Genomic DNA, 18,398 nt, shown 5'->3' with positions numbered 1-18,398 from the left:
GATTGGAGCGCTAAATCAGGCGCTGCACACCTGTCTTAAGGCGCAAAGGCCGAGGAGCGAGGCGCTACCTCAGAGCGCTGGCGAAGCTCATGTGATGTCACTCAGCAATGGAACACAGGCACACTGTCACCGGCCAGTTGTTAAAGGGGATTGGGCCGATCTTGCTCTCCATCCACACCCTGCTCATTGCAGCCTTGAATCTAGGCCTGGAGAGACCTGTACATCAAATCTGTTGCAAAGAACAATGGAGTGGCCCAGGGAAAGAGTTCAGAGTGCAGCCCCCATAGTCTCTACTAAATCGATGCAAGGAAGATCAAATCAAAATGAACCTGCAAAGTGTTGCTCAGTAACCAAAACTCCTCAACACAGCTTTGAATATCTCCTGCAGTGTCTCTCTCTCTCACTCAGAATGCGTGGTGAAAATATTTCGCAGACAATAAAAGGCAGGAAGCGGTCGCCTTTAAGTAGCGCTCCCCCAGTCCCTTCCTGACTGAAAAATGCTCCCCTCAACCTGTCGTTGCTAGCGGCAGGCGGTAAGACAGGGGGCACCATGCAATATCCGGTCCGGGGTGCTACCGGGGTGTTGCACGTTCGACTGATGTCACGATCTGCAGGTGCAGGAGATCGTGGTGGTAGTGTTTAGCGCTGCCGCAAAATGTCTAGTCAATTTCGTGAGCGGTGCAAACATCGCCGTGCATGGGCGCTAGTTGCTTTCCGCCACATTAGCGCCCTCTTAAGGCGCTAACGGGAGGCGCAAACCAACCAAATTTTTCCCCCTAAGACTTTAACCAGTAGCTGAATAACAGAGTTAGCATGGGCCTGATAACCAGAAATGTGGAATAACCAAACTAGCACAATTGTAATAATTAACAAGGAGTTTTTACCTTCAGGAGAGGATGAGGAGAGAAAAGTGGTAAGAAAATAAACTATATAAAGAAAGAAATTCACTGTTGTGTTAAGATAGAAATCCCAGAAAGATTGGATGAAAGATTTTTGTTTGAGATCTACAGAACAGGAAATACAATTCATATATATATTTCTGATTTTGCACAGAATTGCTATTGAATACATCTTTCCTTGTTTTGTCTGCCTCATAGGTATTGGCCAGGACTACCAATGGATTGGCCTAAATGACAAAATGTTTGAACATGATTTCCGCTGGACTGATGGAAGCCCTCTGGTTAGTCTTTGAAAGATTTGTTCACTTTTATATCTTTCAGATGAGAAACCCCTCAGGGACCCATGAACAAGCAGTGTGGGCTAACCACAAGGTTCTAGACAAGTGTTAGCACTGTTAAATACATACTTGTTATGAAAGCTGCACTGCCAATTTTACACCACTGCACCAGATGGGTTAGTGCCTCCAATAAAAGAGCACATAAAGTAATTTATTATGAGTATGTAAAGCATTTGCATGGTAATATCACACAGTGTAATTGCTAGACTATAGTAACTAAGGAAGAGAGTTCATGCAAATTACAACCTCTGGTTTGGATTGTATGATCTGAAATTTGGGTTATCCAAATAAGGAGAAGTAATTTTAAGATTGCATTAAGAAACAAACTTCTCTAGCACATCTAGAACTGGTACATGTCCCAATGGAGGTAGTTCTTACTTGTGGATAAGGATATTCATTATTTGAATTTGTGAACTGCACACTGTGTGGAACTGAAACTGCTATAGAGTGGTTTGGGTACAGAAGCAAAAATAAGATGCTATACATCTGCCTACTAGAATGCAATGATTTAGGCAGACATACTCACTGTAATGCTAATAATAACATCTCCCCCTCCCAACACAGACACATAACACACTAGATACACTAAATTCAGCAAAGGATGACCAAGAAATTGATTACTCCAATTATATAGGGCCTTGGTGAGACCACACCTGGAGTATTGTGTACAGTTTTGGTCTCCTTACCTAAGGAAGGATATACTTGCCTTAGAGGGAGTGCAATGACAGTTCACTAGACTGATTCCTGGGATGGGGGTGGGGGGATTGCTCTACGAGGAGGGATTGAGTAGACTAGGCCTATATTCTCTAGAGTTTAAAAGAATGATAGGTTATCTCATTGAAATGTATAAAATTCTTAAGGGGCTTGGCAAGGATGATGCTGGGAGGATGTTTCCCCTGGCTGGGGGATCTAGAACTAGGGGCACAATCTCAGAATAAGGGACCGGTCATTTAGGACTGAGATGAGGAGAAATTTCTTCACTCAGAGGTGATGAGTCTTTGGAATTCTCTACCCAAGAGGGCTGTGGATGCTCAGTCGTTGAGTATATTTAAGACTGAGATCGATAGGTTTTTGGATACTAAGGGAATTAAGGGATATGGGAATAGTGCGGGAAGGTGGAGTTGAGGTAGAAGGTCGGCCATGACCTTATTGAATGGCGGAGCAGGCTCAAAGGGCCAAATGGCCTACTGCTGCTCCCATTTCTTATGTTCTTATGTTTATTACCAGAAGTTGATCAGATATATATCCACCAATGTCTCTACTTTCTCATTAAAGCGTAAGGGCCATGTTCCCAGCATGAGGCCATCTCTACCTTTGCCTCACCAGACTGTTGAGGATTAAAGAAACAAGAAAAGGGAGCGAGCGGAATTCTCGTAACACTGATAACATGTGCACAGTGACACTAAGATGGATACCTCTGAAAATAAATAGGCCAAAATCATTTTCTTAATTAATTTAGGAGGACTTAGTTTGGACTTTTTTTTGCACGTCCCTAAATGCAAAGCTGCATCATTGGAATCAATACAGCAACATTATGAATCATACTGATCTTCATGGCTGTTCAAACCAGAATTCAATTGTGAACCACTAATAACAAAATAGATATAAATTAAAAGTTACAGTTTTACAGAGTAATTAAGAGCCAAAAGAAACTCCACTGTTGACACTTTAACATATTGATAAAAAATAGGGTTTCCTGTTACAGGGTGAAACATCAAACGATTCCCATTATTAAAAATTTGGCGAACATATGTTCAGAACATAATTTATTCCTTAAAGATTCTTTGCAATTCCATATAAAAGACTGACTTTACACATTATGTTGTTTGAATTATTAGCATTGTTTGACTATATAAGGTATTTCAGTGTAGAAATGCTACTTTTATTTCAAGTCTGTTCCTGAATACAACCCAAGAAAGGTTCAGTGCTTTGTGCCAAATGCTATTGGTGATCTGGCAGAGATATTTTTAGGTTTTCTGCACTAAGCCATTCCCAGGGCCTGTTGCTGAAGTAAACAATGTGCTCCAGAAGCAGTTGCTGATATAAATGAGCTTTTGTGCAGAGGTGAGTCACCCATGCATGTGGTAAAGCAGTTTAGAGCACCAATATTGCAAGTGTAAGTTGAGACACTAAACTCCCTAGACATTGCACAGAACTGGCGTTTGTGACAGGTTTACCTCACTGAGACTAAACCTAGTGGGAGAAGTTCTCAGTTGGTTTGTTCAGAAAAAAAAAATCTCCTTGATAGTATGTTTTCTTTAGATGCAACATAATTGGACTAGTGTGGTTGGCCAGTCTTAGCATTGTGTAATGATGACTGCATGGAAAATTAATAAAAAGACCCTCTGATCTGAGTTACATTACTTACAGTGATGGGCAGATATACAAGAGTGTTTTAAACTGACTGAAAACTGTTAAAAATCTTTGATAGAATTACAGCTTCTTTCTCTCTTTAAATAACCTTTTATTATTTGGCGGCACAATCACTGCTGTGTGTATTACAGAAATTGCAGAACAGATTCTTCCAGGACTGAAGGAAATTATTTATTCTATTGCATCTGTGCCACTCTCTGAAAGAACTATTTACTTAGCCTCATTCCCTGCCCCTTCCCTGGCATCCTTGTATTTTTTTTATTGTTTAAGTATGTATCCACTTCCATTTTAAAAGCTAATATTGATTCTGCTTCCACCACTATTTCCAGTCGAACAGTCCATGTCCTAACAATCTTCCACATAACAAAATTATCTTAACCTCTTCTTTCATTCTTTTGGGCTATGATCTTAAATTTAGATCCTCTAGGTGCTGACTAACTGATCAGTGGAAATTGGTTTTCCCTATTGATTTTTTAAAAAAATGGAAAAATTTTGAACACATCTATAGGATCTCCTCTTGACTTTCTCCGTTTCAATGAAAAGAGTCCCAGTTTCTCTAGTCTCTCCTCAAAACTAAAACCTATCACTGGTATTATCATAAATTAATGTTAATAAAAGAACAATAAAACGACAACTTTTCCCCCAGTTTTCTCCACTTTTATTCCTTGAAGACACTGACTTGTGTTGACTACACTTCAAAAAAGTATTTAATTGGTTGTAAATCACTTTGGGACCTCTTGAGGTTGTGAAAGGCGCTATATAAATGCAAGTTCTTTCTTACATAGAAATAGAGTCATAGAAATTTACGGCACAGAAGGAGGCCATTTGACCCATTGTGTCTGTGCTGGCCGAAAAAGGGCCATCCAGCTCTTGATCCATAGCCCTGTAGGTTACGGCGGTTCAAGTGCATATCCAAGTTCGTTTAAATGCGATGAGGGTTTCTGCCTCTACCACCTTTCAGGCAGTGAGTTCCAGACCCCCACCACCCTCTGGGTGAAAAAAGTTCTTCTCAATTCCTCTCTAGTCCTTCTACCAATTACTTTAAATCTATGCCTTTAAATAAAGTTCCATAGATGCCAGTAACCCTCCAATTCCCTGTCTATGGCCACTCTTAATTTGGAAGTCTAGCCAGAATATTGGGAAGACTGAAGCCATTGTCTTTGGTCCTGCCACAAACTCTGTTCCCTAGCCACTGACTCCATCCCTCTCCCTTGCAACTGAAGCTGAACCAGACTGTTCGCAACCTTGGTGTCGTATTTGACCCCGAGATGAGCTTCTAACCACATATCCCTGCCATCACTAAGACCGCCTATTTACACCTCTGGAATATTGCCTGACTCCGCCCCTGCACCAGCTCACCTGCTGCTGAAAACCTCATTCATGCCTTTGTTACCTTTAGACTTGAATATTTCAATGCACTCCTGGCAGGCCTCCCATCTTCCACCCTCCATAGACTTAAGGTCATCCAAAACTCTGCTGTCCATATCCTAACTCGCACCAAGTCCCGTTCATCCTTCACCCCTGTGCTCGCTGACCTACATTGACTCCCGGTTTAGCAGTGCCTCGATTTTAAAATTCTCATCCTTGTTTTCAAATCCCTCCATGGCCTCACCCCTCTCTGTCTCTGTAACCTCCTCCAGCTCTACAACCCTCCGTGATCTCTGCACTCCTCCAATTCTGGCCTCTTGCGCATTCCCGAATTTAATCGCTCCACCATTGGCGGCCGTGCTTTCAGTTGCCGAGGCCCTAAACTCTGGAATTCCCTCCCTAAACCTGTCCATCTCTGTACCTCTCTTTCCTTCTTTTAAGACACTCCTTAAAACCTACCTCTTTGACCAATCTCCCCATATATCTCATGTGGCCCGATGTCAAATTTTGTTTAATAATCACTCCTGTGAAGCACCTTGGGATGTTTTACTATGTGAAAGGCGCTATATAAATGCAAGTTGTTGTTGTTGTTATGGCCAGGCTATTTAACCAGAGGTGCCCATCCTGCCCTTACCCAACACCAATTATTTCAGTGGGTGTGGGGCTACATCTCCAGTGAGCCATCAGTCTGCCACTTGTAGGGCTGGATTTTGATGCTGGGGTCATGTAATCCACATTTTGTGTTAGCCACCCAATTCTAACTCGATGTGGGAGAATGATACCATTTTAACTTAATTGGCCAATTGAGTTCCAACGTGTGAGAACCCATGGCCAATGAGTTTTTCCAGTCTGAAAGTCGCCTCCGATGACGTCATCATTGATGCTGCATTTAAGGTCTGCAACAAGCCTTGCTTCTTCTGCAGACTGCCAAGCTTTTGCCCTTGCATGTTAGAGGCACCTGCAGGAAGAATGGCCAGCCAGAGACCTAGGTCTGCACCCCGCTTTGAAGACGTTGCCCTGCAGGCTTTAGTAGCAGGAGCAACAGCAAATAAAGAGGTGCTCCTCCCTTCTTCAGGGAGGAAGAAGCCTCCCCAGCAAACCAAGGCTGTGTGGATCCAGGTGGCAGAGGAGGTCAACTCTTTGCCAATAACCCGCAGAACCTGGCTTCAGTGCAGGAAGAGGTTTCATGACCTTCTGCGCACTGGAAAAGTGAGTATGAATTTCCCATCACCCTCAATCTGATCCCCATTGCCTCTCCTCACCAGCACTCAGCTTTAGCAATCTCTTTCTCCACATCCCACTTGACACTGACATCCATGCACCCTTACCCATTCCCTCTCTCTCTATGCTCACATTCACCTAACTATTCGACTATGCAGCCCTCACACTCCCTATCACTGATGCAATTACAGCTTACAACACACAGGGAGGGCCCTTGGTCTTGCCACCTCACTCCATCTTTGTCTCCTTCTAAGCATCTATGCTATGGATTCTCTACACTCACTCCTTCATTCTCGCTCAAACTCCACTTGTCTCCCTCATTGCAGGAAAAGGCAGCTCACAATAAAAGGGAAAGAGCGAGGACAGGAGGAGGGCCACCCTCAGTAGCCCAGCTCACCCCCTGGGAGGAGGCGGTCCTGGAGATCGTGGGAGTGGAGGACAATGCGCAAGTGGGGGACGGACAGACAGGTGCATCATAGCAAGCTGGTAACAAAATAGTTTTCTATTTCTCTCATTGACATTGCATGAATTGCTGATAATGATTTTGAAGCTCTAACAGATGGACTAATGATCATCTGCAATGTGCATGTAACCTTGGCATCACATCTCTGACTCTCCTTTACTCCCCCACAGGACCATTGCAAGCACCTGTCCCCACTAGCCAGGAGGAAGAGCATGAGCATCCAGACTCCTCAGAGGAAGCTGCAACCTCTGAGGGTGCAGCGTCAGCAGAATTCAGCGCACCCAGCACCAGTGCAGACACTCACACCTCGGTGGGACCTTCGCGAGATAGAGTAGTGTTGTCACCTGGTGTATCACAGCTCATAAGTGAGCATCAGCAGATTGTGGAGACAGGGACAGCAGTGGAGAGTCCTAGTCAGAGGGCCCAGGACTCTGCCAGTTCGGCTCAGCTGCATGTCGACCCTCTGCCTCTGGGTCCATCCATAAGATCAGCGGTGCTGGAACTCCAGGAACAGATGCAGGAGTCTCTGGCAGGTTTTGGCTCCAGGGTCGTTGCGAGTGTGGAGCGAATGGAGGAGTCCATTGCGAACATGAGCAGAGCCTTTGTGGAGTCATTGGCACATGAACGCATCACCATGGAAAGGATGGCAACCTCCATGGAGGTGATAAGTCACCAGAGTGCAGAAAACATGGTGAGTGTTCTGAATAGAATGACATCTCTGGAGGAGCGATGGTCATCTATTAAACAGAGAAACCAAACCTTCATGGAAGTCCTTCTGAGTAGGACTGCCAGTGCAGATACGGGTCCCCATGGCCCCCCTGATGTGCAGTAAGGTGCTCTCAAGTCACTTGCAAGCACTGAGGGGGACCTGACCCATGAAAGGGAAGTTGGTGGCAGACATCAAGGATGTGGGGGCTCCTCTCCAAGCGCTCACACTTCCATGCCACTGCAGAGCCCTCGGTCAGAGCCCCACCAGAGTCCACACCCAACTGAGATGGGCGTCTCAACCCCTGCACAGCCGCAGGAGCAGCAGACTGTTGGCGAGCCCTCACAGGTTCGCAACCCCAGAGGACGCCCGCCAAAGGTGTCGAGACAGTAGCAGCAAGAAAGTGAGCAAGGGGCCTCCACATCTGCTGAAGCCACAGGGGAAGCACCACGTAGGAGCACGCGTAAGAGAAAGATACTGCACAAATAGTCACAAGGGTAGTCACAAGGGTGAAATTTGATGTTTAATATTAAAAAGTCATCAGATGGTTACTGTAAATAAAAAATCTGATGGCTACTGCTGCAGTTGTGGCATGTGTCATTTCGCTAATGGGACTTCCACATTGAAGGCTTAGGATTACTTGGTATATGCCTCAGTTGAGGAAGTGCTCAGTGAAGGTGGCGAGAGGGGTTTCCCAGGAGGTCACACTGGAGATGGGTGTCAGGCTCCAAACTTCCACAGCTGTGGTTATGCTTTGTAAAAGTTCCCCCAGACCTGAGACAACAAAGTCCTGCCACCTGCAAATGATGGCTGATCAAATCTCCTCTTTAATGGTTGAGCTGCAGCTGATAGTCAGCAATCCAATTGTGCTACCGCCAGGTTTCACCGTCGCGTTTCAGAACAGGTGGGCTTCACGTGGGAAAAGGGTTAAAATCACAAAGGCCTATCAAAATGGCATTGTAGAGGCAATTTAGTGCTTGTTAAGGGCCTTAACGGCTTATCCCGCCTCTTGGAGGCAGGACGGAGACGGGACCAGTAGACACGATTTAATGAAAATTGCTTGGAGGCGGGACGGAGTCGGGGTTGGGCCCGCCCACCAGTTTTGCAATTTTAAATCCCCCACACACCTCCAATCCCGCCTCAATGGCCCGATGAAAATCGAGCCTGTAGTATCTACACTGCTGCCCAGCTGAGAACAGCTGGCTTCAGGACTATACAGCTTAGTGCCACATCAAGTAGTGCTTTGATCAGCTGAGCCAGAAGAGGAGTAATAAAACCTTCTGATGAACATTAGTTAGTAAATAAGCAATTATGAAAGCAAGCATTGCCCAGGCTTTTGGACAGCAATAGCCTAATTAGCTCTGCTTTCTCTCATGGCCAAATCCATGATACAATAATTGTTTAAAAACACATTTAGCATTCAGTTCTCCAAGTACATCATGGCCTTATCAAACAGCATTGTCTTCTCCTTAAACTAGCGTCTCAGACAATTAAATGTGCTCGCAAAAATGCATTAAATGTGACAGGATGTCATTGTCGCATTAATTACGTGTTCCTCAGCAAATTTAGGAAAAAACATCTTGGCCCTGGAAATGAACAAACTAAAGTAAAAGGACCTTTTGTGAACAAAGTTCAACTTTCACCAGTGGCCAGAAAAGCAGTTTTTCTTTTAATTTCCAATCTTTCTCCCTTTTTTCTATCTTCCAAGGACCTGACTAGGTGGCTATCTGTTTCAGGAGTGCCAGTAAGTCTCTGTCATTTGGCTCAAGCAGCCATTCTTCATGCCTGGGCTTAAACAGTGAGGTTCAGCAAACTATTCAACCATTGAGGGCGTCATAGCTGAGCTTGCCTCACACGCCCTCCAACGCTCCAATCACTGATAGCATCCAGAAACAGGAACCTTTCCTAACCCAGCAGTCCAACTGCTGCCTGGCTGAGATCAAGTAACTCAGCACAGAACAGGGATTGGACATGGGTACGTATGGCTCAGCATCAACCTGCAGTGTACTGTAGTTTTTCATTCCCATCTCTTCTAAGAACCAAACCTGTCTGGGGAAAAAAACGCCCCAGACAGAGGAGAATAGTCCCTTCAAATGCTGTCCACTCTTCAACAAGTAAATGTTAATTTTAAGCCCTTATCAACCAGGCAGTTAAGGCTAGGAGCCTGGGTTGTGTTAAAAGTATATTTGTCAATAAATAAATCACTGCAATAAAATCCTAATTAGATGGAAGTGACTTTTACAGGCAAGCAGTAACCTTGAATCGTTTTCACCAGGTAGCTGAGATACACCAGCTTTAGGCATGCATGAATCTACAGCATCCATTTTTCATGGAGTAATTATCTCCTGATCAGTTAGTGGTTCATAGTAAATTGGAAATGATCAAAATGGTTTTCTGGCTGTAGTTTCCAGCAATCATAAGGTGCTGGTAAGTAGCTCCACATGGTGGAGCCTGCCAGTAACACATCGCTGAAAAAGCTCAGATATGGCTTACAATACAATAAAGAAACCCTCTGAGTCACTGCAATAACTTTATTTACAGGTCAGAAATATAACTAAAGTAAAATAATTAATAGAATGAAAAAGAATGGAAGCACTTCCACATAGCAAGTGTGCCACACTTCAGCCAGCAATGGGTTTTCTGTACAGTAATATTTGTTTGTCATATTATGAATGTTTGATAGAGTAGTCAGAGAATCCTTTAAATGGTACATTTTACACACAAATCAATCCTTTATTGCAAAGCGCCATGCTCAGTCATAATTGTAGACAGACCTGTTATAAGAACAAAAAATCTGGGGAGGCACTATCTTGGAGTCTCTCAAATAGTGTAATAGATTGCAGCAGTGCTCCAGCAGTTACAGTATTGAGAAAAGATTAGCATGAATTCCAGTTATCTTGTCCACTTCTAACAGAATTATTTCCTTCCACATCCCACAGCGAACAGTGGGATGGTTTTCAGCAAAACCAAATTTCCCATGTTCCGTGGAGGGGGAGCAGAGCCAACGTGGCAGGGAGAACTCAGGGAGGCCAAAAGCTAGGAAGGCATGTAGCTTCCTGTGCCTGAGGCTGTAGGAAATTAATTTGGAAACAAAGAATTTGCATGGAAATTAAATATGGTCAGTTTGTTTTAGGTGACTCCTTTTGTTTATTTTTTTCTTCACTCTTTTTGGGTGGGTAAATGGGGGGAGACAGCTTCAGATTTCTCTATAGCTACTTTAAGTGCCGTCCTGTGACCCAGCAGGCTGTATTTGCAGCAAAGGCATCTAATGGCATTAGTTTTCACCTCCACTGATGGATCATCCCATGTTACCAGGGTATTGTCCAGCAACCCAGCTGAGAACTCGTGAGTTCCTCTCAACGGGGACAGGCAAACTCCAACGATTGACAGCTCTGTGACTTGAACCTGTCAACATCTGGCTGGAAAGCAGGCAATCTGCATCAACATGGCCTCCCTAGTGGATATTACTCACAGTGAAGGACGGGAGTGCATAATTAAATTGCGATAGGATCCCAGTGCCTAATAAAAAAAAGATTGCTCCTAATTAATGTTCATTCCCAAGCAAGAACAGGTGTTGATGGTAGAGATATTTAGTGGCATGATTCTCATTATAACAGTGGGAGTCCTCTCCATCATGCTACTGCTGTTATGGCCTCTTACCAACTACACCATGCTGCGGTTCATAGTAATTTAAATGAATCACTTTTCTGTAGTCTTCTGTTTGTTACCCAGAACAAGCTTTAATGTTTAATTACCAAACACGCTGGGAAATTTTCAGTAACTTCGTTCCAGTTAAGATGCAGTTTCTTTACATTTTTCTGTAAATCACAAAACAATTATCCGTCTTCATTAGAACTATTTTATAAACGAAAGTCATTGGGGCATCCACAATTGTCATCTGATTTGCTTACCCCTTCTCCAAACCATGTTGTTAAAAGGTGCACATTTATAATCATTTTTATTTTATATGCATAATTAAAGAATAAACATGTTCTCTCCTGAGCATTATATGAATTTTAGGAACTTATGAAAATTTATGGATGACACCCAAAAACAGGCTGAAACCGCAGAGTGCAGAACTCAATCCTTAATTAGTGACTGAGCAAGTGATAAATCCTTAATGAAACCAGCATCTGTTGTCTTTAGGAGCCACTTAATATATTTCTCTGAAGTTAATACATTTAAGCTCGAGTAACACCGGATGGACTCAAATTTTCACTTTAGGTATCCTTAAGTAAGAACCGATTTACTCACAGTCTGTTCAATGCTTAAAAGATATTCATTTGTGCCAAATTTTTGAACATAGTTTGCACCAGGTGCAGAAAGAATACGGAAACTTCTCCAGCCTGGAAGTTGGATCACGGCCGACTTGAGGCACGATCGCTAATGAGGCGTGCGGCGAGACTACGGCAAATTATTCCGCCAATCACATTACCTCAGTAAGATAGTACTGGCAAGCTGCAGGCACCATTCGCAGTCACAGAGGCAGGTCGCCGGTGGGGCAATAAGATTGGCCATCTCGGACACTGGCCAAGGGCTGCAGGAGAGTCCAGGGTGGGTTGGATTCATGAGCGGGACAAACGGAGTCGGCAGCGGCCCGCGGTTTTAATGTGGACCTTTAAAGTTACCTTTAGATAAGGGAGAACCAGTGGATGTGGTGTATTTGGACTTTCAGAAGGCTTTCGATAAGGTCCCACACAAGAGATTAGCGTGCAAAATTAAGGCACATGGGATTGGGGGCAAGGTATTGACTTGGATAGAGAACTGGTTGGCGGACAGAAAGCAAAGAGTTGGAATAAACGGGTCGTTTTCCGAGTGGCAGGCAGTGACTAGTGGGGTACCGCAAGGATCGGTCCGAGGACCCCAGCTGTTCACAATATATATTAATGATCTGGACGAGGGAATTGGATGTAATATCTGCAAATTTGCGGACGACACAAAGCTGGGCGGGAGGGTAAGCTGCGAGGAGGATGTCGGGAGACTCCAGTACGATTTGGACAGGTTGGGTGATTGGGCAGAAACATGGCAAATGCACTATAATGTGGATAAATGTGAGGTTATCCACTTTGGTGGCAAAAACAGGAAGGCAGACTATTATTTGAATGGCAATAGATTGGGAGAAGGGGAAGTGCAAAGAGACCTGGGTGTCCTTGTGCACCAGTCGCTGAAGGTAAGCATGCAGGTGCAGCAGGCGGCTAAGAAGGCAAATGGTATGTTGGCCTTCGTAGCAAGAGGGTTCGAGTACAGGAACAAGGATGTCTTGCTACAGTTGTACAGGGCCTTGGTGAGACCGCACCTTGAGTATTGTGTGCAGTTTTGGTCACCTTACCTGAGGAAGGACGTTCTTGCCATGGAGGGAGTGCAGCAAAGATTCACCAGGCTAATACCTGGGATGGCAGGAATGACGTATGAGGAGAGATTGTGTCGATTGGGCTTATACTCACTGGAGTTTAGAAGATTGAGAGGGGATCTCATCGAAACCTATAAAATTCTGTCAGGTCTAGACAGACTAGATGCAGGAAGGATGTTTCTGATGGCCGGGGAGTCCAGAACCAGGGGTCATAGTCTAAGGATAAGGGGTAAGCCATTTAGGACTGAAATGAGGAGGAATTTCTTCACCCAGAGAGTGGTGAACCTGTGGAATTCTCTGCCACAGAGGGCGGTGGAGGCTAGTTCATTAAATATATTCAAGAAGGAGTTGGATATATTTCTTGAGGCTAAAGGGATCAAGGGATATGGGGAAAAGGCAGGGACAGGGTACTGAATTTGGATGATCAGCCATGATCACATTGAATGGCGGAGCAGGCTCGAAGGGCCGAATTGCCTACTCCTGCTCCTATCTTCTATGTTTCTATGTTCTGAATGACAGCCTCCAGCATCGCTGGTTGGGCTTCTCAGTGCCTAACGAAACTGATTGCAGTACGCACAGCGCATGCTGCGGTCATTCGCAAACCAATTTCTGTAACGGTCCTGAAAAAGGCATTAGGCTCCCAATTTGCATATGCAATTGCCAAGCCACTGAAATTGGGAGCTGCGAGACCCCCCACTTAGGCTTCACACCGGGTGTAGTATAACCCAATCTCGTGTGAATCCATGTTATGAATCCAGTTGGTCCATTAAACCATCTGGGGATTGTTTACATTTCGTACCGAATCTCTTTAATGTTATATAAGACAAGCTTTCTCACAAAACATTTTCCTATACCTTCTGGTAATCTCAAGGTTAAAAGCTGTCATTAGTCTAAGCACCTTGGGATGTTTTATTACATTAAAAGCACTACATAAATGCAAATTTTTGTAGTCTGCATGCACCAGGTTGTTACTGAATGATTGGTACAGTTGAATATGTTTGAATCTTTTGGTGTTTTCAAAACAGATTTCTAAATAAAGGAACTGTAGCTAAAATTGGACTTAAAGTTAAAACTTAACTATTTGTCATCGGATACCCATACATTACACTTCAATTTGAGAACATGCCTCTTTTGCCGAATTTATAGCACTCTTAATAAAACTATTTTGTGCAGTGTCAGTTGTATATTGCTGCTGTAACATTACATAGGATTACATGTTTTATACAACACAGAAACAGGACATTCGGCCCAAGAAGTCTATGCCAGTGTTTATGCTCTACACGAGACTCCTTCTACCTTACTTCATCTAACCCTATCAACATATCTGTCTATTCCTTTCTCTCTCATGTACTTATCTAGCTTCCCCTTAAATGCAATAAATAAATATAAATATTTAGAAACCAGCAATACTAGAAATCGTTCTATGAGTTGGTTATACTGCTGATTCACAGTGGCCAAATATGGACATCTCACCCAATCTGACCCAGTCAAAGGGTTTGGTTTGGCTTTATTTCACAGCTTGCATCGCTTTAGGAAATAGCAAGGCTCATGAGATAGAATCTGTGTTAATAGCTTTTCAAGTGTTATGGTTGCAGACAGCACTTGCCAATTTTTTTTTTCCTAAGGCCTAAAGCTAGAAGTTGAGTATAATGCATGTAACTTTGTGATTTTGACCGTTGCATATTTTATATCTATTCCCAAATTTGGATGAGTGAAACAGGGGACATGTAAGTATAGTCAGTTCCAAAATATGAAGCCTTTATGAATGAAGCATTTCCAAAAGCTGGAAGTAAGGTTTGGTGTGAATATATAATAGTTAACAGTGAATATTGGCCTTGAAATTGCAGTCTCCGTGACGGCGTATGCTCAGAGTACATCGTTGTAATCTATTTGAAAGGCCCCACTTGCGCATGCACAAAATCTGAAACTTGTGATCTGTCAAGGTATGCCTTGACAGATCATCCAAACCACCTGAAAAATGAGTTTTGCTGGCACAGAGTTGGGCTATTTGCCCAACAACTGCCCAGCAATTGCCCACGCAACTCTTACAGCTGGTAAAAGCAGGTGTAGGGCCTGCTTTCATCAGCGTAAGGGTATATATAAGGCTTATAAATTAAACATTTAAAAATGCAAAATTATGCACATACACTTTAAATGAGTTTATGCAAATATTGGTCTGGATTAAGATGTTTAAAATGATTTATCAAAAAATTACATTTTTATTGAAGTTGGTGCAATGAAGGAACTTATGAATAAACTGCAATTCAGTACATTTATAATCATTAGCATTCTGTACATTGTATAATTATTTGGGGATTCCATTGCATATTATTAGGGGATTCCCTTCGTAAATGATTGCAATGGAATGCTCCTTTGTCATTGGAGGACCGGGCCCATGTGATCCCAGGGAGACTTCTGAACCGCCTGCATCCCTGGGATCCGTGGACCTTTACGCTGCCATCTGCATGGTGGCCCGAGACCACAACTCTTTGCAGCCTGGGCATCAGGAGGTATTTTCGGAATTGTTTTGTGGGTCAGAGGCGTACTTCGGAGGTACGCCTCCAACTGCAATTTCTAGCCCATTATTTCTAGCTTTCAGGATTTCAAATGTTTAAGTTCTTTGGCTAGGAAAATGCTAAGGATATTTTCAAACTGTAAGGTTTCTGAAGCCCTCCGCATACTATTAAAATATTCAAAGTGCATTTTGCAGCTAGTACAGATTTTACTTGCTCAGTTACTGAAGTAATGGTAAAACCTACATTTCAATCAGTGTTCTGTTACCACAACCTCCTTATTTGTCTGTAAAATAGATTCTGGAGAACAAATAAAATTTGCGTGAAGTACTATATACTGCCCATGCTGACAAGCTGTTTAAACCATGATTACTTTTGCTGTCTGCTTTAAGCGCAATAATGTTGAACTTTAAGAGGGTTTCTCCATCTGATTCGACATGCCCAACTGTTCTCACCTACTCATGGGAATATTCATGGCAGAAATCCACTACTGGTGGGTCCAGGCAACAGCCTATCGGTTCTGATGATAAGGCTCATTATTGGCAAAGAAAGCTCTTTTATATAAAACAATATTTGTATTTAAACATTTTATAATACATTTCACTGGATAAACATTGCAAAGGAATACTTTGAGTTACAGTACATTCCATTTATAGATACACAGAATTTCTTGCATGAACTATACCCTATGCAAAAAGTGTACTTAAAAAGTGCAAATCTGTGAAAGGAAGTGACTGTTATGTAGATAATCCTAAATTTTATCTATGTAAATGATTCAGACAGCATAATCTTGCTAAATTTAAGCAACTTGGCTGGAATAGCCTTTTAATGAGTCTCTTTATCAGATTTGGCCCACTTTTGACAAGGCGTTACAGTCTGATTCAATGTCCTGGCACTTAATACAGTCTAGTAACGGCCGCACAAAGCACCACTGCCAAGACTATTCAGAACCCATGTTTGAAATATTACCACAAAATCTCAATGTTCTCAGAGACAGTGTCCTCATTTTAAAGTTGCATGTCCACACAATGTGTATTTTTAAATAATTTTCTGCGTGCTTATATTAAAATAATGAGCTGCTGCAAATAAATAAAAAAAACTTGTGATAGAAGAAAATTATTTGGCATTAGAGATTTGAACAGCAACAACTTTCACTTATATAGCATCTTTAATCTAACAAATGTCCCAAGGTGTTTCATAAGGAGAAAAATCTTACACGGAGATGGAGTTGGGATGAGGTGGTGGAAGCCACAGTTGAAGAGGCGAGGTTCTGAAAAGGCTTCTAAAGTTATCTTTGATCAATTTAGAGATGCAATTTATCCAGAACATTACTTCCTGCATCATAATCCGTATGATTTTTCATTAATCTATTGCCCCATCCTTACCATTTGCCCATGATTTTGATTTAAAAATTGTCATTCTCATCTAGAAACCCTCCCAACCTCGTTTCACCCTACTTCTGCAACATAGCAAGGCAGGTGGGTTTAGAAAGGGAATTCCATGCATGGGTGTGATGTCCGAAGACTTTTAACACTGATTTTGGATACGAAGTATGGGGACTTTGTACAGTAGACTGGAGACAAAAGAGTGGAGGGTGCAAGCTGGGTTGGAGGGCATTGCAGAAACAGGGTGGAGTGAGGCTGGAATGATTTGTAGAGAATGACGATTTTGAAATCAAAATGATGGGAGACAGTTGAGATTGGTGAGAATGTGGTGATAGATGAATGGGCCTTAATACAGGATGTTAAGCAGACAGTGATGTTCTGGATAATTTGCAACTTTCAATTGGTAAAACACAATTTATGATTGACTGTAAGACCACGGGATTTAACATTGATGTTGAAATTCATAGACTGGGGACTGAACAAAGGAATGAAGAGAGAGGCTTTATTCAAAATTAAAAGAAAAAAAGGCTCAAATGCTGGAAATTTTAAATGAGGTTGCAACCAAAATGTTAATTTATCTTTCTCTTTCTATGTTGGCTGACTGACCTGCACATTTCCAGCATTTTCTATTTTTATTACGTATTTATTTCATTTTCTTTTTAATCATAAATACATGTAGGGTCACATCTCATGATGCTAAGGCGTAAATCAATGCAACTACTTTGCCTTTCATTTTGTTGTGGCGCATGGGATGTTCAACTGAAGTCCTTATTAGTACTGTGCCCTGATTCCAATAAGCTGTAATCTGATATTTTAATTACTTTTTTAAATCAGCTTTAACTGTAAAGGAAATCATTAAAAAAATTCAGTCTCTTTATGGTGAGGCTCAAAATTTGTATTTTGGCGAGAAAGGGTGGTGGATACTGATTTTGATCAAATTTGAGAATATTTATTCTGCAGCACAAAAACATGCTTTGTGTGACCACGTCAAGCAGAAAAGAGGCACTCATGCCAACACAAGCCAAAGGATTAGAATTCAGGCCAAAGTACTCGTGGTGAATTGTTACCTCTTGGCACATTCGCACTTTGTCTATTCTATCAGTTCTCTTATTACATTGTACCACATGTAAAGGTAAAAACTGTCACTTTTAACCAACTCCTAAAATAACATAATTCTGCAATGTTATTTTGAATTTGTCGAAACAAAATTTTATTTTCAGAACTTCATTAATTTAATAAAATACATATTCCAGATTTTTAAAAAGCCTATGTGCATTGTGAAATTTAAATGTCAGTTCTAGGCTATGGCAAACATCCATTAAAATCATATGAGGAAAAGCATTCCTAAAAACTGTGATCACTTGCTTGAGGATAGAGGGCAGTTAGAAACTGAATCATATAGTACAATTTATGAGATAGGCACTAAATCTTATTCCACAGGATATGAGTCAGGCCCAAAGTCGTTATTGTACAAGGACACGAGGCATCAGGCTCTGTATCCTTATAGCATGGAGCAGACACTGAAACTTTATAGCACAGGACTGTCAGGTAGTGAGGCATTGAACCTTATAGCACAAGAGCATGGGGCAGGTGGGCTCTGAATGCCTGCAGCACAGGACTATTGAGCAATCAGGCATTGAATCTAGAATGTTACAGTTTGGCAAACTTTCTTATTATCCATATTACAATTCTAAATGAAATTACACGACCTACCAAGACAACATTTTAGTATGTAGGCATCTACCTAGTCTACTTACACTTAATTCCCGCATTGAGTTGCAA

General features: G+C 42.4%; 1 protein-coding gene across 1 annotated transcript in view; it reads left to right on the top strand.

The window, feature by feature from the left end:
* The window catches only part of LOC147124561 (versican core protein-like), a 210,971-nt gene that overhangs the window by 181,859 nt on the left and 10,714 nt on the right, over positions 1-18,398 (top strand). Inside the window, exon 13 of the mRNA XM_085989372.1 lies at positions 1,098-1,180. Coding sequence (XP_085845498.1) covers positions 1,098-1,180 — 83 coding nt within the window. The remainder of the gene's footprint in view (positions 1-1,097; positions 1,181-18,398) is intronic.

Source organism: Somniosus microcephalus, chromosome 1 (genome assembly GCF_052327205.1).
Source record: "Somniosus microcephalus isolate GS21.2 chromosome 1, FLI_Smic_1.0, whole genome shotgun sequence".
In the NCBI taxonomy this organism is placed as follows: Eukaryota; Metazoa; Chordata; class Chondrichthyes; order Squaliformes; family Somniosidae; genus Somniosus; species Somniosus microcephalus.
The sequence above is the reverse complement of the archived record's forward strand: the minus strand, read 5'-3'. Positions and strand labels throughout refer to the sequence as shown.